Raw genomic sequence first — 23,165 nt, 5'->3', positions numbered from 1 at the left:
TTTGTGGATAAATATGTTTAAATGCATGTTTGAACCATTTTTTGTACTTTGCTCTTAAAATTACAAAAAATGACTTAGGCAAAAAGCGTAGCAGGCTGACGATTTTGTTCTGGGGAGGATTAGGCTCATGTTCAGTGGAGGGACATAACAACTAGCACTACAGCCCTGTTATATTGATTTTTCAAAGTAAAATACTAATGCCCATTACAAAACATCTAAAAGTCCAGGGAAATTAATGAGGTGTCACTGGAGCGGGAAGCAAGATAATAATCTTATTATTGTTCGAGAAGGAATAGTTTGCACCACCTAAAGTACATCGGTACCTAGGCAATAATAATAACAAAGTAGGTCATGGTCTATAGAGTTGTAGAGGGGATTGACTTATTTTACTGTATATCCTAAGTAATGAAGTATCATTGTAGGCCTAGACAGTGCGAACTAATGTTTTTCGACTAATCTTTACATGACATACAATTTCAGACCAATTGTGCTGAAATTGGGGCATTTCTCAGTTACAATATTTATCCAATTTAATTTTGTTCAGGAAAAAACATTGTACCCTATTTTTTTATTAATATCAAGTGTACTATTATGTTAATTTATGAAATATTACGCCATTGCGTTTTATTGATGCTTTATAATATAATTTGGTTTTTAGTCTAAGGGCAAATCTAATGCTAGTAGTTAGGCTCATATGTGATTGCTTTGGCCTTTGTTCATACTAAAAAAAACGAAGTATTTAACTATAATATGCCATTTAAATAGAAATGACAAATTGACAATACTTATGCAAAAAAGAAGATATTCTTCTCATGAGATCGCGCGCATTCACATTAGATTTTTATATGTTTTGACGGTTTTTTCCTTTATTGATTTACAGATCGAAAAAGTATTAAAAAGAAAAAAGCACAAAACTACAGCAACAAAATGAAAGGGTATAGTCCAATCAGGAAAGTTCAACTTTCCTGGTCCAATCAAAGTGAGTTTTGCGCCCTTAGACTAAAAAAATATGAAAAAAAGAATGCAATCACTTGCCCTTTTGCCAGAGACAAACGCATGACTTATTTGGCCTTATCTCCCCTTGTTACAAACAATATGTCAATATCAGAGGTGTGCTTATAAGACATTTTTTCATCACCGTCATCAGTCTTTTCAATACGTGAGACTTGTTGAAAATGACGCATCACGCGATCACGCACATCATCAGGCGCCGATTTCTTAAAATTAATCACACCCGTCAAAAAATCCAGGAGTAACTCGCCTTCTTCAGAATCGTCGTTGGTCATGAAATCTGTGATATCGGTAGTTTCTTTGTATATAGATTGGGTGTATTCAATCTGCAGCTTCTCCAATGTGGCTTTCACTTGAGAGGAATTTACATAATTATTGGTTGTCTTGTCATCCTTCAGCTCTGACTGATGTAGTGGGATGCTTCCAACTCCTGTATGATCTAAACACATCAGTACAATTCGAGTCGTTAGTGTAAGAACACCTATATCTGCATGCAATAGCTGCCCTATGCCAATGTCTGCATTCTAAACGGGCCTCAAAAAGAAACTTATAATTTTTCACAAGGTCATATCTTGAAATCCTGTCTATCAAATTCTACCAAAATTACACACAGGTTTACTTCAATGCTCTACTCTTAACACATGTCAGTATTAACCAAACAGTTATCCAACTGACACAACAGCAAAATGCACTGACAAGGAACAGCTTCCTGGACCACATTCACAGCCCAGCCCTGTTTCATGAAAAAAGTGTATGAAAAGCAGAAAGCAGCACCGTTTTATCATCAGAGCAAGGATCTTGTGTGCATTCTCACAGATTTTTTGTGCTGGGTGCCAAATGTTGGGCTGTGAAAGTGGAGGAAGTTCAGGAAGCTGTCCCATGACAGTGCATTTTGCTGTTGTGTCAGTTGGACAACTGATTGGTTACTGACATGTGTTTTGAGTAGAGTATTAAAGTAATCCTTTGTGTAATTTTGGTTCATTTTGATTGACAGTATTTTAAGATATGACCTTGTGATTCACAAGTTGTAAAAAATTATAAGTTTCTTTTTGAGCTCAGTTTATATTACACACATCTGACACAGGGCAGCTTTTGCAGATAGTGACTTGCACTAAATTACGTTATCTAATTAGAATGGTTAGAATTTTTTTTAATGTGTTCACTAGTTTCACAAAAATGTCTTAATGTACACTATAAGCCCAATAATTGGCACCCAGCACAAGAAATCTGTAAAAATTGAAACAACTGAAAAGTATGTGCAATCACAGATATGTGATTTCACAGACTGGGTCTCTGAATTCAGGGGAGTCTGTGAATTTACAGCGCCCCCGATATCTTATTTATTAACTGAATTTGATTATTAAAGTTTAGCACCTCAAATAAATTAAGAGTTTTCAAATATATTTTCTAAATTCACCAATTCAATAGGCCTACATGTACTTGAAAAATGAAGAAAACAGATAAATCCTTTGCATACCTGTCACCAGAGTAAGAAGAAGTATGCCACCTGGTTCCAGCAGCATATACATCTTCTTAATGAATACATCAGGATCGCCAAGGGAATGGACAGCATGTACGACAGAAATAAAATGATACTTCTTGTCATTACATGCTAGGTACTCGTCAAAAGTCTGCTTGTGCCACTCAAAGGTAATGTTGTCGGCCACAGGATTCCTACCAACTGTGTCTTTGTATTTCGTTATGAGTTCGCTTGGCTCCACTACACTTGCCGATATTTTGGGGAATTTTGTCGCCAGTTTCTGAAGTTGATAAATCTCCAATATACCTAGAAAAATAATCAAAAAGTGATTTCGTACATTTGAAAATGTAATATTATTTTTACTTAACTAAAAGTAAAAAAATATGAATAATTATCATGATTGTTATAAACCTAGCAGATACATGGCACATTCTCCGATAAAGTGTTCAAAATGCCAAATATGTGTCGCCCATAGTTTCAAGTCGTATTCAGACTTGTTTCTTCAGAAAGAAATAACTTTTATTAATATAACTTATACTTAGGAGTTGCTTTTTAAAATGTGTGAGGCTAGAGGTTGTGACATGCCTAGAAAGTATAAAATAATAAAGCTGATTATGCATGTTCATTGTTTTCCTCCATGTCGCCAGCCAAGGTGTGTTCAGTATAACGTGTCCCTGCTCTCTAAACATGCGCGCACATAATGGATTATAGGTACTTTTCATTAGCTGGTATCATGCCCTAATTATAAAGTATAAATCATCACAACACAGATTATTAAATTTTTCCAACAGGTCTTTCAGACTATGTCGCCAATATTGTTCACAGATACGTTACCATATTTCTAATGGATAACAATCTGTGAAAAAAATTGGCTAGATGAATGTTCTCATATGTGATGGATCAAGCAGGCTCCATAGTTATATTATACTAGTTCACCCGTTGCTGTGAGAGTTACTGATAGCGATGCTATTTGACCCCTGATGACTTCTTTTGACTTTTTGACATGTTCCCGTCATTCTTTTTACTACTTTTAAGCCCAATTGGGCATAGGCCTACTGACCCCATTTGACCTTCGCCCTCGAGTGACCTCGGTTTGATTTTGTTCATGCTCCCGTGATATTAAAATGTAGCCCCTGGATGACCTTTGACCTCGGATGACCTCGATTATATTTTTTACGTGTTCCCCTCATATCGAGGATTCAACCCACCAAGTTTGAGCCCGATCGGACAAAAATTGAAATTTGAACCCTACGTGATGACCTTTGACCTCCGTTGACCGCGATTTTATTTCGTGCATATATTCCCCTCATATCAAGGATGCCACCCACCAAGTTTGAGCCCGATCGGACAAAGTTTGAAATTTGAACCCTCCGTAATGACCTTTGACCTTGGTTGACCTCGATTTTATTTCGGGCATATATTCCCCTCGTATCAAGGATTCCACCCACCAAGTTTGAGCCCGATCGGGCAAAGTTTGAAATTTGACCCCTCCGTAGTGACCTTTGACCTCGGCTGACCGCGATTTTATTTCAGGCATACATTCCCCTCGTATCAAGGATTCCACCCACCAAGTTTGGGCCCGATTGGACAAAGTTTGAAATTTTGACCTTTGACCTTGACCTCCGATGACCTTCAAAACCACCCGGTCAACATGCTTTTCTCGCCACCTATCCATAACCGGAATATCGGATCGATGCGTCCCAGCACGGCGAAACGCATAGCCGGACACACAGACACACAGACAACCACACACACAGACTTCGCTGGTTATTTTAGTATAGTAGATATATGGAACAAAACACAATGGTTTCAAAGTAAAAAAAATCAGGTCTATTAATGGCAAAAAGTCCTTCACAGATACGTTACCTAAATTCTACTCTCCTCGGAAAAAACGATGTGATAAATTAAGCCAAATACTAGACTTTAGTACATTGGGTGATGACTGATCAAGTATGGGTATGAAGTCGGTCAGTTTTTACACTTGCACGATTAAGACAAAGATGGGAAAGGGTTTCACAGATACGTTACCACTGATACGTTACCCCCAATACGTACAAGTAATATTGCTCAAAAATGAAATATTGTTGAAAAATCACCCATGCATTTTTTTGGGTTCTTAAACTATTAAAGTTTACGATTCTGAATGAATTTTATGAGTTCTTTGTGGTTGGCATTTTGTCATTCCTGAGACCAAACTTGGACGCTTTAACGGAGAATGGGCCACATACGGATTTAGGGGATTCGGAAGTTTTAGGTTTTTTTTACTCTATAAGATATTGTTTGATCACTCAAAAACTTTTAACTGATTCAATTGGGTTATCATAAAGCTTTTAATCAATTATTTGTTAATCATGCTAGAATTTTAAAGGAAATCAAGAAAATTCAAATCTGACCAGGCTGTTTAGAAACTTGCTTCGCTCGCGTCCACAAAGCTCCCGTCTGCGCAAAATCCTGTAAAACTATTCAAAATGGTTCAGACCATTATGGTAGTAAATAAGGGTACTTTTCCCCACGTTTATCAAGAAGCAGTAATAAAACTTAGTACTGGCTCGCTCATTTTTTCACCTCAAAACCCAGAAAATATCTTGCCCTCCCCAGAATCCTTTTCAACATAATACATCCCCTCATTTCAACAATGACGCTCCCATTACTTATGTACAAGTTTCCTTTGTTTTCATATTGAGAATAGACTTTCTGAACATGGGTCGCTAGCTTGAAAAAATAAATATATTTTGCAGATCTGGATGTGCTCTGTTCACTGAGGTATATTTCTAGCGGCCCGCCAGGATTGATTCACCATCGACCCATGTGGCACAACATACCAAACCAGTACAGACAATTGAAATGGAAGAAATGCATTATGGGAAGTGTAAGATACGCAATACACGTCTTTAACTAGGACAAAAGTTACATTTCCCACGTGACATCTCATAAGTTCATGATTGCTTGCTTTATTTTATTAGCCTATAATAGGTCTACATGATATTTTTACTGGTTATTATATACTTTCTTCTAAAGATACAATGCTCAACCCGGCACGTTTTTCTGGCATATTTTCCGTGGCCCGAGTACGTGTCATGCCAAAATGTCCAATTTAGTTCGCTATGATGACGGCGGTAACCATGGTAACAACATTTTTAAACATTGTAGATTAGTTTTTTTAGAAACTTTGTGTTTAAGGAAGCGTTTATATCGATATCGTTAGTGTTTACACTTTGGTGTGTTTATATTAAAAATATATTGCCCTTCATTTAAGGGGGTACTACACCCCTGGGGTAAATTTGTGACTATTTTTGCATTTTCTCAAAAAATAATAACACACTGGTAAAAAAGAGTTATGTATATTATTGGGGCAAGGAATCCAGTTACTACACTGGAATTTCAGTGACTCAAGACAAGCGGTTCGTTATTTATGATAAGAAAAGAGGTACATCCGAACGGTACCTTATTTCTTATCATAAATAACGAACCGCTTGTCTTGGGTCACTGAAATTCCAGTGTAGTAACTGGATTCCTTGCCCCTATAACATACATAACTTTTGTTACCAGTGTGTTATTAGTTTTTGAGAAAAATGCAAAAATAGACACACATTAATTGAGGGGTGTAGTACCCCCTTAACTCCTTGAAAGAGTTGAAATTCACTCTTTTAGAGTGCTTTTCACTCTTTTTTGAGTGGTTTTAAAGTTTTTAAAAAAACTTACCCTCGCCGCTTCCTATACCAAGAACACGTATCTGCTGGTCCATTGCTGACAAATTCTTCGACAAGTTGGCCACAACAATTGATTCAAATTCGGCACTCTCGGTCCATTTTTGCAATTCTTGCCATTTGGTCGTCTTGCTACAGTAGGCAGCATAAGCCTTGTGGTAGTGATTCATGTCAGTCAATAAATTTAACAGTTTGTTTTCTGACATATTCGATGCCATCATTTCTAGACGCGACAATCTATGATTTAACTTGACAGACCAAACTGGAACAAAATGGCAGTATTTGGCTATTCCAGTTGAAATCCATACACAGACATTATCTTGCACAGTTTGCACACAGGGAGTATAAAATTGAGTTACCTGAATGAGTGACTCCATGTTTTCCACAGGGGGTGTATGGATTTCAACAGGAATAGCACATTTTTAACCCCAAACAACGCATCAAATAAGGAGAAAGGGAAGTTTGGGAAAAATTGCAAATTTGCATTATAAAAATAACAAATATGGCCACTTATGCGGTGTCAAATAGAAAAAGAAAAGAGGAAAGGAGAATATTAAAAGGGGAAAAGAAGTAATTGTCCGAAAATTGCCCAAAGCCTCTTTTTACGGTGTGGCCAGATTCCCCTTGATTTGGTTATGGGCCAAAATAATGTTAAATCCGAAAATGTACACGATTGTCGTATTAAAACTCTTTTTTGAAGCATTTGGAAACTTTACAGTCGCTCTAAAAATACCTGTTAAATATATACGCCATCGATAATACCAGGCCAAAATGATGCACAATGTGAACAAACATGTTTCATCTTCCCCCTTCCCTACCAAAAAGCTCTAAAACGGGAAGAAAATTGTATTTTGCCCCACTGAACAAGAAAGCTGGCTATACGCCACGACTTTTAATACGCTCTATGAAAAAAAAGGAAATGGCAAGAATCACAAATAAAAATGGTTCTTTCTGTCCCTTTTCTTGTCTAAAATGGTTCTTTCTGGTCTCTGAAGAACCCTTAAAGTAGAAATAGTTCTTTTTCAGATCAAAATCTGGTACTCACTCAGAAATATTTCAATTTCTATCAGGAACCTTGATCACTCTATTGTGGTTTGATGAAACGGCAACACTGTTTTGTTTTGTTGATGTTTCCAAACTTCCCGGTTGCCGTTTATTGATGAATTGATTTAGATCTTGTCTAGTTTGTAAGCCCCCTCGTCTTTGTTCATGGTGTTACGTCCACTAATCCAGATTACATCTTCCAGCCAGCGAGTTATCATTGTCTGCTTCTTGTCTATGATCTGGCATATCCTTCCACCCAATTATTTGCATCTGAAAAATAACCTTTTTTATGACCTATGACTGATGAATGTTTCAAGATTGAAGAACTATTTTAGCTCTTTGTAGAACTCTGGACATTCATTTTAATTGGAATATAGGCATATCTGTTAATATATTTTAATATTAATTTCAATATTAATTTTATAAATGACCAAAAGTTGGGACATGTGTAAAACCAGTATGCCAAAAAATTTTGTGAATATTAACCAAATTCAGATTTTGAAATATTAACCAAATTCAGATTTTGAAAATATTAACCAAATTCATTTTAAAAGATCGTACACTATGGCTTTAAAGATGTGTCTTGAATGAGAAATGATAATGTAGCCAGCGTAAATAAAGTCTGCACAAAAAGTAACGCAGCTGTTATAGATACGCCTATAGGCCCATTCTCCGTTAAAGCGTCCAAGTTTGGTCTCAGGAATGACAAAATGCCAACCACAAAGAATTCATAAAATTCATTCAGAATCGTAAACTTTAATAGTTTAAGAACACAAAACAATGCATGGGTGATTTTTCAACAATATTTCATTTTTGAGCAATATTACTTGTACGTATTGGGGGTAACGTATCAGTGGTAACGTATCTGTGAAACCCTTTCCCATCTTTGTCTTAATCGTGCAAGTGTAAAAACTGACCGACTTAATACCCATACTTGATCAGTCATCACCCAATGTACTAAAGTCTGGTATGGTATTTGGCTTCATTTATCACAGCGTTTTTTCCGAGGAGAGTAGAATTTAGGTAACGTATCTGTGAAGGCATGAACGTAACGTCAGGACTTTTTTCCATTAATAGACCTGATTTTTTTACTTTGAAACCATTGTGTTTTGTTCCATATATATAATATAACTATGGAGCCTGCTTGATCCATCACATATGAGAACATTCATCTAGTTAATTATTTTCACAGATTGTTATCCATTAGAAATATGGTAACGTATCTGTGAACAATATTGGCGACATAGTCTGAAAGACCTGTTGGAAAAATTTAATAATCTGTGTTGTGATGATTTATACTTTATAATTAGGGCATGATACCAGCTAATGAAAAGTACCTGTAATCCATTATGTGCGCGCATGTTTAGAGAGCAGGGACACGTTATACTGAACACACCTTGGCTGGCGACATGGAGGAAAACAATGGACATGCATAATCAGCTTTATTGTTTTATACTTTCTAGGCATGTTACAACCTCTAGCCTCACACATTTTAAAAAGCAATTCCTAAGTATAAGTTATATTAATAAAAGTTATTTCTTTCTGAAGAAACAAGTCTGAATACGACTTGACACTATGGGCGACACATATTTGGCATTTTGAACACTTTATCGGAGAATGTGCCTATAGCTTCAAACTATTAATTATTTTCACAATGTTTTGGCATAGAAGGATGGTGTATTTATGCGCATTTTGATACCCCATTTGTCCACAACACAGTAGTGCCGTTAAAGTAAAAACCCGATTTTTTAAAATGGCAGTTTACAGCGGTTAATAGTTATTATACAAGCATTGTAGCAGATCGCGCTGACTACAAATCAATATAAATAGCTGCAACTTTTAATTTGGATATTTTTCTTAATATTGAACAAAATTGGACAAATGGGGTATCAAAATGCGTGTAAATACACCGTCCTTCTTTCTATGTCAAAACATTGTGAATAACCCAGGATCTATAACAGCTGCGTTACTTTTTGTGCATACTTTTAGTAAGTCCAGATGAGCAGTTTAAATATTTATTGTACTAGTAAATGGTTTATACATATTAGAACGTCACTTGTAGGGACTAAAGTGCAAAAATCCTCAAATTTGTGATAGTGAACAAAGATCAAACTTGAAAACAATATATTACTATGGTTACTATTAAACGTTTTGTTAATGTAGGAAATATTAGGCTATTGCATTGATGTAATTTGGTATTTTTACAGTCTTAGTGTAGCATACAGATAGGGCAAATCTAATAGTAAGCCCAGGTCTCATCATGCAAAAAAAGACAGAAGTATTTAACTATTATATGACATTCCAATAAAAATGACAAAGAATATTTACTAAGGCAAACAAATATATTTGTCTCAGGAAGCCGTGCACATTTTAGTAAATTTGATTTTGATTTTATTTTGTTTCGATATTTTTGTCTTTATTTCTTTATTGATATAGGCCTACATTCAGAAATGTTTTAGAATAAACAGTGGCCCAAAAATCCAACCACCACCAAATGAGGGGGTATAATAGTCCTTTTACAACAAAAAAAAGGGGGGGGGGAAACGCAATCAATTTGCCTTTTTCATTATTTTGTACCTGAGACAAACTCTTAATAATTATATAGCTCCATCCCTCCTTGTTACAAACAATATATCACAGATGAGTTTATAATATATTTTTTCATCACCGTCATCAGTCTTTTCAAGACGTGAACCTTGTTGAAAATGACGCATCACGCGATCACGCACATCATCTGGCGCCGATTTCCTAAAATTAATCGTATACGTCAAACTATCCAGGAGTAAGTCGCCGCCTTCAGAATAGTCATTGGTCATGAAATCTGTGATATCAACAATCTCCGTGTACGTAGATTGGGTGTATTCAATCTGCAGCTTCTCCAATGTGGCTTTCACTTGAGAAGAATTGACATGATTATTGGTAGTCTTGTCATCCTTCAGTCCTGACTGATGTAATGGGATGTTTCCACTTCCTGTGTGATCTAAACACATACAATTCGAGTTGTTAGTGACCTTATCTGCAATTATTTCACAATTTCTGCATTCTATATTGTACACTTGGCAGCTAATGCAGATAGTTGACTTCTTGCACTCAACTCTCGAGAATTTCATTGTAATTATTTTGGTCACTCCGCGTTATTTAATTCTTAAAATAATTAGAATTTTGACAAAAAATCACTTTCTTGAAAATGTCATATCTAATTCTTTTCTTATTGGATGTTACGATTAACTTGGTGGTACAGAATGATAACAGAAACATCAATACTCCAGTAGACTCATGAAATGGATCCGAGATGTTAACTCTACCATATTTACGCGTTTGGAATAAATACCCAGCAAACACAAAACGTTTTCGACATCATTCGCAAAAGGTTATAAAAGGTTAACAGAAAACGTTTAAATGTCGGGTTATATAAAGGGTATATTAAGAGTATAAAACGTTTTCATAACCTTAAAAAACATTTTATGATAATCTACTGCTCAGCAAACAAAAATGTTTTACAGAAAACGTTTAAATGTCGGGTTATATAAAGGGTATAAAAAACGTTTTAATAACATTCCAAAAACATTCTTGAAAACTTGATACAATACTAAATAGAATGTTATTTTGGGGTTGAAAAAATATTTTGCGAAAAATGTTTGCCCAAAATATTTTCAATAACGTTTTAAAAACGTTTTCATGACCTTTGTATAACCCGACATTTAAATGTTATTAAAAGGTTTTGAAAAAACATTTTAAGAACATTTGTGTGTTTGCTGGGTTCAAACATTTTAACATAATGTTATTTAAGTATTGACACAATATTTGGCAAAAATGTTTGTAAAAATAGTTTACAATAACATTTTGTGAAAACATTTAAAAATATTGTTGTAGTGTGTTTTCATACAAAACGTTTTAAAACGTTATCATTACCTTTATATAACCCGACATTTTAATGTTATTAAAACGTTTTTACCTAAACCAAAACCCAAAATATAACTTATTTAAAACGTTTTAAAAATGTTTTTGTTTTGCTGGGTAACCCCTCTAGAATGCCATAGAATCGACAACATACTGAACCTTCCTGTTGAGCTGTTGATCTATCGAGTCAAAAGCCTTCTTGACGTCAAGTGATGGTCAAGTGAAACTAATTATTAAATTTGAGCACCTCAAATAATCTTTAAATTGTGAGTTTCCAAATACATTTTCTAAATTCACTAATTCAATTAGGTGTCATGTATGCCTACATATACTTTGAAAATTAAAATAAAAATGAAAAAATTGAGTCCATTCCATTACCTGTCACTACTATAAGAAGAAGTATTCCACCCGGTTCCAGGAGCTTATACAACTTCTGAATGAATACATCAGGATCACCAAGGAAATACACAGCATGTACGACAGAAATAAAATGATACTTCTTGTCACTTCCATGACATGCTACTGATGCTAGGTACTCGTCCAAGGTCTGCTTATGCCACCCAAAGGTGATGTTGTCAGCCACGGGATTCCTACCAACCATGTCTTTGTATTTCGTTATGAGTTCGCTGGGCTCTACTACGCTTGCCGATATTTTGGGCAATTTTGCCGCCAATTTTTGAAGTTGATACATCTCTAATATACCTAGAAAAATAATCAGAAAGTGATTTCGTACATTTGAAAATGTCATATTTTGTTAAATTTAACTTAACTATAAAGTAAAAAAGATGAATAATTATCACGATTGTTATAAACCTAGTACTAGATACAGAGGCGGATTTCTACACGCTCGCTATATGAAAGATCAATGCAGTTTTTGCCAAAGCTCACTACCATTCGCAAGATGCTGTGAACTACCAAATCGCAACAGTTTAAAATAGTTGCTAACCTTAAAGCCATATTATAACATTTTCAAACAAAATAGATTAGCATTTCTTTGCCATAAAATGTTAGCTTTTACTGTGTGGTGAAAGAGATGACGTTGCTACCTCAAAGCCGTACGGCAGGGTACCAATTGATGGTGGTGGAAGCGAAGGGAAAACAAGCTTATCAAGCTTTCTGAAATGCAAGAGAGCTGTGAACATTGCTACTATGAATACTAGGACACTACGAAGCCCACATAAACAAATCGAATTATGTGCACTGGCCCAGGACTACAAAATAGATGTTATTGGCATCCAAGAGCACAGAACAGTCCATGATGACCAACTTCAATACGAAAATCTCATTGAAGGATTCCTGCTTATAACTAGCTCTGCATGGAGAAACAGCATGGGCGCAGCAGTAGGTGGAGTTGGAGTTCTACTGAGTAATTTTGCCAGAAAAGTTTTAGTATCTGTATGCTACATATCACCAAGAATACTTAAAGTCACACTTAATGGCAACCCACAGACTACAATCATAGTGACATACTCTCCAACAAATGTCGCTGATGAAGATGATGTTACAGACTTCTACAATCAGCTGACTACAGCAACAAGAGAAGTACCTGCACACAACTTTCTTATAGTAATTGGAGATTTCAATGCAAGAGTTGGACAGGACATAGCAAAGTTTTCTTATCACGAAACTACAAACAGAAATGGTGAACTTATGCTAGATTATACTCTAGAAAACAACCTTGTTGTTACCAATACCACATTTCAGAAGAGGGCAACAAAATTATGGACATGTGAGCTGCCAAGTGGGTATAGAGCACAGCTTGACTATGTACTAGTCAGGAAGAAATGGAGGAATAGCGTGATCAATTCTGAGGCCTATAACTCATTTGCCAGCATAGGATCAGATCACAGAATCGTAACAGCCAATATAAGGCTTAGTCTCAGAGCAAATGGCAAATCACCTCCAAAGAGAGTAAAATATAACTGGAACAAACTTGCTTCTGATCCAGATATGCAGGAAAACTATACAATTGAAGTGCGAAATAGATTTACTGCACTAACAGAGGAAGACGATGGTACTGACCAATCCACAAGATATAGCTATCTCATACAAGCTAACAAGGAAACTGCTGCAAAGTTGTTACCACGTGTCCAAAAGAAGAAATATCAAAATGCGCTTTGCTATGACGTGAGAGTCGAGAAAGCAAGACATCATCTGAAGGAGGCACATGACAAACATGTCATAGAGAATGACAAGTCAAGCTGTTATGCATTTGAGCAGAGCAAAAGAGCCCTTGATGATGCATATGAAGAGGCAAATTCTGATTATCTAGAGAAGAAGCTCAATGACTTTGAAGAGGCCAACCTCAGTCATAAGCACCGGATGGCGTGGGACCTTGTAAACGAGATCAGTGGTAGAAAAAAGTCAAGAAATAGAAGGTTAAAGGGGGATACTAAAGAAGACAGGATCCAAAGCTGGTTCAATCACTTTCAGCAACTTCTTGGAGATCCTCCAGTTGTGACTGATGAAGATGAAGATATACCCACAATCTTCGAAGAACTACCAATCAGAACTGATCCCTTTGACAAAGTAGAATATCAAAAGGCAAAGGAGGCCATTAAGGAAGGGAACAGTTTTGGTGAAGACGGAATTCCTCCAGAAGTCATAAAAAAATGCAACCTGGATGAAATTATCCTTGACTTCTGCAACAAAGCATTTCTTAGCAACGAAAAACCTGATCAGTGGTCTATAATGAACCTTATCCCTGTACCAAAAAGTGGGGATCTCAGCAACACTGCAAACTACAGAGGTATAAGCCTTAGCTCTATTGTAGCGAAAACCTACAATCGCATGCTGCTTGAAAGGATAAGACCACATATGGACACCAAACTCAGACCAAACCAATGCGGATTTAGAGAAAACAGATCTACTGTATGCCAGATTCTTGCACTTAGAAGAATAATAGAAGGAATTCAGGACAAAAATCTCACTGCAGTAATGACATTTATTGATTTTAAGAAAGCATTCGATACAATACATACAGGGAAAATGGTCAAAAACCTGATCAGTGGTCTATAATGAACCTTATCCCTGTACCAAAAAGTGGGGATCTCAGCAACACTGCAAACTACAGAGGTATAAGCCTTAGCTCTATTGTAGCAAAAACCTACAATCGCATGCTGCTTGAAAGGATAAGACCACATATGGACACCAAACTCAGACCAAACCAATGCGGATTTAGAGAAAACAGATCTACTGTATGCCAGATTCTTGCACTTAAAAGAATAATAGAAGGACTGAATTCAGGACAAAAATCTCACTGCAGTAATGACATTTATTGAAATTTAAGAAAGCATTCGATACAATACATAGAGGGAAAATGGTCAAAATACTCAAGGCATATGGACTACCCACCATAATTGTGAAAGCCATAGAAGACACTTACCAGAACACAAGAGCAAAAGTTGTGACTCCTGATGGAGAAACAGAGGAATTCAACATCCTTGCAGGAGTTCTTCAAGGGGACACTCTTGTTCCTTATCTTTTTATAACTGTGTTAGACTATTGCATGAGATCTGCTATAGATGGTAGAGAAGAGAATCTAGGCTTTACAGCAAATCCCAGACGCAGTAGAAGGGTTGGACCGCTATGTGTTACTGACTTGGACTTTGCTGACGATATAGCATTAATATCTGATACTGCCAGTCAAGCTCAGGAGCTACTGGAAAGGATAGAGAAAGCTGCTTTACGAGTAGGTCTACACATGAATACCAAAAAGACAAAATGCATGGTGTTCAATCAACAGACTGAAGTGGATGTAAGAACTGCAGATGGAACCAGATTGGAAGTTGTAAAAGACTTCAAATATCTTGGAGCTTGGATCAAAAGCAGAGACAACTACGGCAAAGCAAAGAAAATTGGAATTTACTACCAGCGCACATGTCGCGCCCATACGTACCACTCCTTCGGTCATGTTGTGGTACGACCCTTTGTTGTGTATATCACCGTCCTGCACGCCGTGTACGTACTGTGTGTTATGAACATCGTGTATGCGTTCGACGAATAATTCCATCGTAATAATAAAGCGCTGAATCCGGCGTTTTATTCAAAATCTCGGATTTTGACAAAACTACAGTACCTAGAGTCTTGATTTTTTAAAATTCAGTGAGGGCGTCTTCCTCAGCAAATGTTATAATATGGCTTTAAATGTTTCGTTATCAATTTGTAACCTGATCAGTGGTCTATAATGACCTGTACCAAAAAGTGGGGATCTCAGCAACACTGCAAACTACAGAGGTATAAGCCTTAGCTCTATTGTAGCGAAAACCTACAATCGCATGCTGCTTAAAAGGATAAGACCACATATGGACACCAAACTCAGACCAAACCAATGCGGATTTAGAGAAAACAGATCTACTGTATGCCAGATTCTTGCACTTAGAAGAATAATAGAAGGAATTCAGGACAAAAATCTCACTGCAGTAATGACATTTATTGATTTTAAGAAAGCATTCGATACAATACATACAGGGAAAATGGTCAAAAACCTGATCAGTGGTCTATAATGAACCTTATCCCTGTACCAAAAAGTGGGGATCTCAGCAACACTGCAAACTACAGAGGTATAAGCCTTAGCTCTATTGTAGCAAAAACCTACAATCGCATGCTGCTTGAAAGGATAAGACCACATATGGACACCAAACTCAGACCAAACCAATGCGGATTTAGAGAAAACAGATCTACTGTATGCCAGATTCTTGCACTTAAAAGAATAATAGAAGGACTGAATTCAGGACAAAAATCTCACTGCAGTAATGACATTTATTGAAATTTAAGAAAGCATTCGATACAATACATAGAGGGAAAATGGTCAAAATACTCAAGGCATATGGACTACCCACCATAATTGTGAAAGCCATAGAAGACACTTACCAGAACACAAGAGCAAAAGTTGTGACTCCTGATGGAGAAACAGAGGAATTCAACATCCTTGCAGGAGTTCTTCAAGGGGACACTCTTGTTCCTTATCTTTTTATAACTGTGTTAGACTATTGCATGAGATCTGCTATAGATGGTAGAGAAGAGAATCTAGGCTTTACAGCAAATCCCAGACGCAGTAGAAGGGTTGGACCGCTATGTGTTACTGACTTGGACTTTGCTGACGATATAGCATTAATATCTGATACTGCCAGTCAAGCTCAGGAGCTACTGGAAAGGATAGAGAAAGCTGCTTTACGAGTAGGTCTGCACATGAATACCAAAAAGACAAAATGCATGGTGTTCAATCAACAGACTGAAGTGGATGTAAGAACTGCAGATGGAACCAGATTGGAAGTTGTAAAAGACTTCAAATATCTTGGAGCTTGGATCAAAAGCAGAGACAACTACGGCAAAGCAAAGAAAATTGGAATTTACTACCAGCGCACATGTCGCGCCCATACGTACCACTCCTTCGGTCATGTTGTGGTACGACCCTTTGTTGTGTATATCACCGTCCTGCACGCCGTGTACGTACTGTGTGTTATGAACATCGTGTATGCGTTCGACGAATAATTCCATCGTAATAATAAAGCGCTGAATCCGGCGTTTTATTCAAAATCTCGGATTTTGACAAAACTACAGTACCTAGAGTCTTGATTTTTTTAAATTCAGTGAGGGCGTCTTCCTCAGCAAATGTTATAATATGGCTTTAAATGTTTCGTTATCAATTTGTAAACAGGCCTACTTTTATATTTGTATAGATACCTTGATATTTAACTTTTCAATATTACAAGCATTCAATAATTATAAAATTAGAAAGCCAACAATTGCAGACCCACATTAAAATATGTTACCAACTGTTTTGCCCGAATTAAACCATTCCGGAAGTATAGTTTATATAAATATTATTAAAAAAAAGTATTTATAGTACTTTTGCTCAAAGTTAAGCCTTCCAGAGTCCTGGGCTTTAAAAAAAAAAAAAAACCTCGCTATTATTGATTTCGAGAACCGCGATGTTTGAAAAAAAAATTTATGGGAGATTTTATAAGTATGCTATACCATGTATACGAGGATGTTTGTAATGAAAAACAAGAACTGTCTTTAAATTATTTTCCTCAGATTAAATCCTCCGGGGTGTATATTTCATCTAGACCTATTTTAGAAAAATTACCAATTCTTGGTAGGCATAGTAGGATTAATTCTATAAACATTTAAAATCGTGGACCATCGTTTGAAAATCGTAACCCATCGCAGACCACCGTTGCAATGCCGCAGGTACTCGCAAACGACCCGCCATCAACAGTCAACATCCGTCACCCTCCGGACAAAATTTGCAAGCCATTGTCGCACCAAGATCGTTACAATTTGCCACAATGTGTCGTCAGGATTCGAGATGAGACGTCACATGCTGTTGTTTTTTCGTCAATGGTCGTTGACAACGACTACCAACGAAATTGTGCAAAACGACTAAAGACGGCCTCGCACGGTATGGAAACGTCAAAGAAATGAGGGTTGCGGTCTCCAACGAAATCTCAGAACGGAATCACAACTACTTATTTTGCCGTCACAAAATTTTCAACATATTGAAAATTTGCCGACGGACGCGACGAATAATTTCGGCCGTCTGCGGTCGCTGGAGGATTCGTCAGCGACAAATAACGGCAACACACGATGATTGGCGGTAAATTCAAAACTGCAATTTGCAGGCTTAACGTGACTGGCCGTTAGCCAGTACGCTTAAAGCCATTAAGAACACAGCTTGGAACAATGTGTACATCACGCCTGACCGGACATTTAGAGAGAGGGAACAAAGCAGGAAACTTAGGACAGAGCTTACATCTAGGAAGAATAAAGGCGAGGAAGATCTTAGCGATTGGCGGATGGTTGAGTTTTTAATTTTGTCTAAACGAGATACTCCCAGGATTTTTCTCAGACACATCATCTCGAAGACAAGCAGACGGTTCTCATCTTCCTTTTTCAAGGCCCAGGTTTCTGCACCATATAGCAGGATGGAAAGAACAAGTACTCTGTACAGTTCAACTTTGGTTGAGCGGCGAATATCCTTCGCACTCCAGATTGGTTGTAATCTTTGAACTGCACCTAGCGCTTTGCCTATTCTGTGTTTGACATCCTCCTTGCATGTTCCTCTGCCAGATATTTTTCCCCCGAGGTAGATGAATTCGTTTACTTGATTTAGATTATGTCCATTAATATTGATGTTGAGCTGGATTTCTTGTCGACTGATGACTTGAACTTCTGTTTTGGAAATGTTGATTTTGAGCCCTAGGTTGGAGCTATTTTTGAATACTTTGTCCACAAAAGTTTGGAGGTCCCTGGGTGTTTCTGCTATAAGAACAATGTCGTCGGCGAAGCGGAGGTTTGAAATAAGCTGGCCTTGGATATGTGCTCCTATGGTGATGTTATCAGTTGCATAAAGCATAACCAGTTCGAGGAGGATATTGAAGAGTTGGGGCGAAATTACGCATCCTTGGCGTACACCCACTGTTGTATGGAACCATTCTGTAAGGTCACTATTTACTCTCACTGCATTGTTGGATTTGCTGTAGAGGGCCTTAAGCATATTTATTATCTTAAGCGGAAATCCAAAGAAGCTGAATGCTTTCCATACACCCTCTTGCCATACCGAGTCGAAAGCCTTCTCAAAGTCTATATAACAACAGAATAACTCCTTTCCCTGTTCAAGATATTTTTCTGTAATTTGTCGCAGTGTGAACAGTTGATCCACAGCCCTTCCTGGGCGGAATCCCGCTTGAGATTCGGAGATCACTTCTTCAGCTTTCTTTAGTATTCTTCTTTGGATAATTGTGGTCATGATTTTACCTGCATGGCTTAGTAAGCTAATGCCCCTATAGTTACCACAGTCCAGTTTATCCTTCTTCTTGTAGATATGGGTAATGATGGCTCTGCCCCAGTCGTCAGGAAATGTTTCATTTTTCCATATCATATTGCAAAGTTTGAAGGTATCAAGTGTTATTATACAAATGCTGAAAGTATAACGAACAAGAGACAGGAGATGGAAGTTATAATTGATCTTTACCAACCCAAGATCATTGGGGTATTTTAGACAGTGAGATAGCCTTCAACGGATACAACTTGTTTAGTGGACAAGGAAGGGAGCAACGGAGCAGACCAAGTCAATCGGCGGCAAAGAAGCCCAGTAAAAGTAACCTTCAGGATGAGAAGGACAGCACCTGCACCTTGCACATCACTTCACAACAAAAGAAGAATAAGATTAAGGAAAGTGGGAAACAGATAGATAAAGAGGGAATTCAAGAGATTGAAGGTATCAAGTGTTATTATACAAATGCTGAAAGTATAACAAACAAGAGACAGGAGATGGAAGTTATAATTGATCTTTACCAACCCAAGATCATTGGGGTTGTAGAGTCATGGTGTAACAAAGGTATTTTAGACAGTGAGATAGCCTTCAACGGATACAACTTGTTTAGTGGACAAGGAAGGGAGCAACGGAGTAGGAGGAGGAGTAGTGCTTTACATACACCAAACCTTGGATGCAGTACATAGCTACAAGTTTGATGAATTTAAGATGGAATCATCAGTATGGTGTGAAATTAACCTGAATAAGGAGGACACAATGTTAGTGGGGCTTATATACAGAATCCCAAATAGCTCCAGTCAGAACAACGAAGCTCTAAGAAGAATACTTCTGGAAACTGCTACTCTCAGCCACATCAATCATACACTAGTGTTTGGAGACTTTAACTTCCGTGAAATCAGGGATCAACTCGGAGCCCCAGGCTTTTATGGATGTTACTCAAAATCTTCTGCTAAAGATGTCACCAGGGAATTACAGACCTGTGAGCCTTACATCAGTACCATGAAAACTTTTGGAGTCCATCATCATAGAGAGGATTTTGGAGCATGTTGAAGCCAACTAATTTTCTGGAAACACTTGAAGATGTGACGAGGATGCTTGATGTTGGAGGGGGGAGTTGATATGATCTACCTGGACTACTCAAAAGCATTTGATTCAGTTCCACACACAAGAGGCTGCTGGCAAAGTTACAGGTGAAACGGTATTGGTAAATCAAGCCAAAACATAATATTATATTTGGGTAATCGCCTTTTCATTTTCCTACCCCCAAATCGCGTAGTATCCCTTTAAATTTGATTTCTGGTACGGAGAAGTGAAACCCATTATTTATGGTCGCTCTGCGCATATTCGGTTCAATTAATTATCACCGTCATCCAATCAGAGCGCACGACGGCTGGGCCTAGCCAGGCCTCCCTCGTGGAATCTTTCTTTCACTCATCGGATTCGATTGATAGGCAAGTTTTTGAGATTCGCTGTTAAAAATTCAGATATTTCACACAAATCGCGGTTTGGATGAATTTAAGTGATATTAGACTGTCGGGAATATGTTATAGATCCTTCATATGAGTTATTTTGGATGTGGTCTAGTTGCAAAATTTTGATGAATATCTTTGTTTTTGATTTTGTCAGAATTGCTCTGTGAAGTTCGCACATGGTTCCTATGTGTAGTTCGTGGTTTTCTCAAAATTCTAAATATTTCGTCTTCCATTTTTCTCTTTAAAGTCATCCCGTGCACGTAATGTTGTCAAACCTTTGGGCTCATACGGATCAGCAATGTTCCTGACTAGTTTTATATCATTGTTTGCATTCGGGGCGCAAGACTGGCCAAAGGGGAAGGTATTTAAAATATTTTGGCGATATGAAAATTTATGAAAATTAGTCACCATGTTTTGAGTTCAAAATCACAACGCTCTGAGTGCATGAGTGCGCGTATGCATGTACCATCTAATTAACCTGGGGATGTTTATGTTTATATTATTGGAGCGTGATGGCACCAATGTTTATATTGACATTTAATTGCTGGGATTGATTTCGTCAGGTGATCCTTCCCTTTCGCCATCTTTCTAATTGCAATGCGCTGTATTTATTTATGTCGTGTCGCCTTGCCCGGGTTTTCCTCGGGTATTTATGTAAACTTTATGAGATTATAAATAGGCAGTTTTGGTCATGTTTTTACGCCCTGCATCATGAATCTTAAATAATTTCATGCATGTCGTGATGTAAATAAAGATAATTGACGTTCTCTAAAACATGTAAAAACAATATAAATTTAGGATTATTATATCGGTCACACCCATACCAGATATTCTAATTGTCATGTGATTTTATTTATGCATTGGTAAAGTATACTTAGATTGTCATGTACAGGGCCTATGATCTTATTTAGGCCTATGCATTGTGTGTAAATGTTTATTTAAATATTCAATACATATTTACGCGAATTAAGCGTTCACGGAAGGTTGTGGTGAGTTATATGGTATATTGGTGTTTTTTTATTATTATTATTATTATTTATTCTATTTTTGATTCCAACGGACATGTGTTATGGTCCCGTGCACGTGATGTTTGTTTTTCAGTGCATCAGGAGGGCTTCTATGTATATATGAAAATAGTGGACCGGAGTTATGCCTAAGGAAATATCAACAAAGAGAAGTAAAGGGGTAACACTGGTTCTTAGTTGACCGGAGTTATGCCTAAGGAAATATCAACAAAGAGAAGTAAAGGAGTAACACTGGTTCTTAGTGGACCGGAGTTATGCCTAAGGAAATATCAACAAAGAGAAGTAAAGGGGTAACACTGGTTCTTAGTGGACCGGAGTTATGCCTAAGGAAATATCATCAAAGAGAAGTAAAGGGGTAACACTGGTTCTTAGTGGACCGGAGTTATGCCTAAGGAAATATCAACAAAGAGAAGTAAAGGGGTAACACTGGTTCTTAGTGGACCGGAGTTATGCCTAAGGAAATATCAACAAAGAGAAGTAAAGGGGTAACACTGGTTCTTAGTGGACCGGAGTTATGCCTAAGGAGATATCAACAAAGAGAAGTAGAGGGGTAACACTAAGAGGGACGGTGTTATGCCTAAGAGACATATATCAAGCGATGTGGAGAGAGGAGGTCTGGGGGCCTATTCACTGAGTGGAGTACATTCTGAAGTCATAAGGGTTTTGTTTTTTTATAATTATGAGAGGATATTATTATTTGGCGAGTTATAGAGGCTATTTTGGTGAGTTATATATATTTTACGATTGAGGGAGGAGGCTATTTTGGTGAGTTATATATATATTACGATTGAGGGAGGAGGCTATTTGGTGAGTTATGTATTTTTTTTACGATTAAGGGAGGAGACAAATTGGTGAGCCAAATTATTTACAGTAGAGGAGACGAGTTTTATTTTATAGTAGAGGGAGGTGAGGATATTTTATTAAACTATGTTTCGGGGTAGAGTTATTTTTGTAAGTGAAGTGAGATGGGAACTTATTTATTTCTTTTCATACTAAATGTGTATATATTTTATTATGCTATGTGATGGTAGTGCACAGTCTGTTGGAATCATATTGTTTTATTATGTTGTAATTTTAAAATGGTGATGATACATAAAGATACATACCTCAGGTGTGACATTTTTTATGTATTATTTAAAATCTGGTCAGCACCTAGAGGGGAGCCATGCTGCCCAAATTTTCATTGGCCAAAAGGTAGTTGTGTTTTATAGGATTTCTGATAGATGTTATGATGATACCTTACCAATACATGCTTGCATGTGTTTCGTAAGTGTCGTTACTATTAGCATGCGCTGAGCGGAGCCATGCTGCCCAAATTTTCATTTTGTGCTAAATAACTTGGGCCTTTTTTGTATGTCTGAAATGTGTAATCACATATCATGTATATTAACCCTTTTTAACGTGCTTGTTTTTTTTTTCACTCATCGGATTCGATTGATAGGTGAGGGAGGGTGCTAGCTGAGTAGTATTGCAGAAGCCATTGTAGGAGTGGGGTGCATTGAATAGGGGTGTGACTGAATCCTGTATGTTGTAGTCTGGAGTTACGTAAATAAAATATTGTTGAAGATAATGAAGACAAATACTACGTGATGATTATTTAGATGCACTTCTGCTTGTAAAAGATACTCTGAAGGTGGGGTTCTGCCCCACGACTTGCCCACGTCTCATACACAAATTGTCGTGTTCCCATTTTGGGAACTGGTGTCAACCCGGCCACCTGACTTTCATATACCAACTTACAGCTAA

General features: G+C 37.3%; 2 protein-coding genes across 2 annotated transcripts; both read right to left on the bottom strand.

The window, feature by feature from the left end:
• Window positions 1–649: 649 nt before the first annotated feature.
• Window positions 650–6,422, bottom strand: LOC140162103 (histamine N-methyltransferase A-like). The gene is made up of 3 exons (XM_072185384.1): window positions 6,194–6,422; window positions 2,489–2,797; window positions 650–1,450 (listed from the first exon to the last, which is right to left on the bottom strand). The coding sequence occupies exons 1-3, from the start codon at window positions 6,417–6,419 to the stop codon at window positions 1,062–1,064; spliced, it is 924 nt and encodes a 307-aa protein (XP_072041485.1). The 5' UTR covers window positions 6,420–6,422; the 3' UTR covers window positions 650–1,061.
• Window positions 6,423–9,839: 3,417 nt separating this feature from the next.
• On the bottom strand, window positions 9,840–11,743 carry LOC140161634 (histamine N-methyltransferase-like). The gene is made up of 2 exons (XM_072184934.1): window positions 11,521–11,743; window positions 9,840–10,213 (listed from the first exon to the last, which is right to left on the bottom strand). The coding sequence occupies exons 1-2, from the start codon at window positions 11,741–11,743 to the stop codon at window positions 9,840–9,842; spliced, it is 597 nt and encodes a 198-aa protein (XP_072041035.1).
• Window positions 11,744–23,165: the final 11,422 nt, after the last annotated feature.

Source organism: Amphiura filiformis, chromosome 10 (genome assembly GCF_039555335.1).
Source record: "Amphiura filiformis chromosome 10, Afil_fr2py, whole genome shotgun sequence".
NCBI lineage: Eukaryota > Metazoa > Echinodermata > Ophiuroidea > Amphilepidida > Amphiuridae > Amphiura > Amphiura filiformis.
This window is presented reverse-complemented; position numbering and strand designations above follow the sequence as displayed.

Excerpts from the sequence above, each read along its gene's own strand:
- LOC140162103 (XM_072185384.1), bottom strand. The coding sequence starts at position 6,419 with ATGATGGCATCGAATATGTCAGAAAACAAACTGTTAAATTTATTGACT. Across the intron at positions 2,798-6,193 it reads TGGTATAGGAAGCGGCGAGG|GTATATTGGAGATTTATCAA; the intron begins GTAAGTTTTTTT and ends TTATTTTTCTAG. Across the intron at positions 1,451-2,488 it reads TCTTCTTACTCTGGTGACAG|ATCATACAGGAGTTGGAAGC; the intron begins GTATGCAAAGGA and ends TGATGTGTTTAG.
- LOC140161634 (XM_072184934.1), bottom strand. The coding sequence starts at position 11,743 with ATGGTTGGTAGGAATCCCGTGGCTGACAACATCACCTTTGGGTGGCAT. Across the intron at positions 10,214-11,520 it reads TCTTCTTATAGTAGTGACAG|GAAGTGGAAACATCCCATTA; the intron begins GTAATGGAATGG and ends TAGATCACACAG.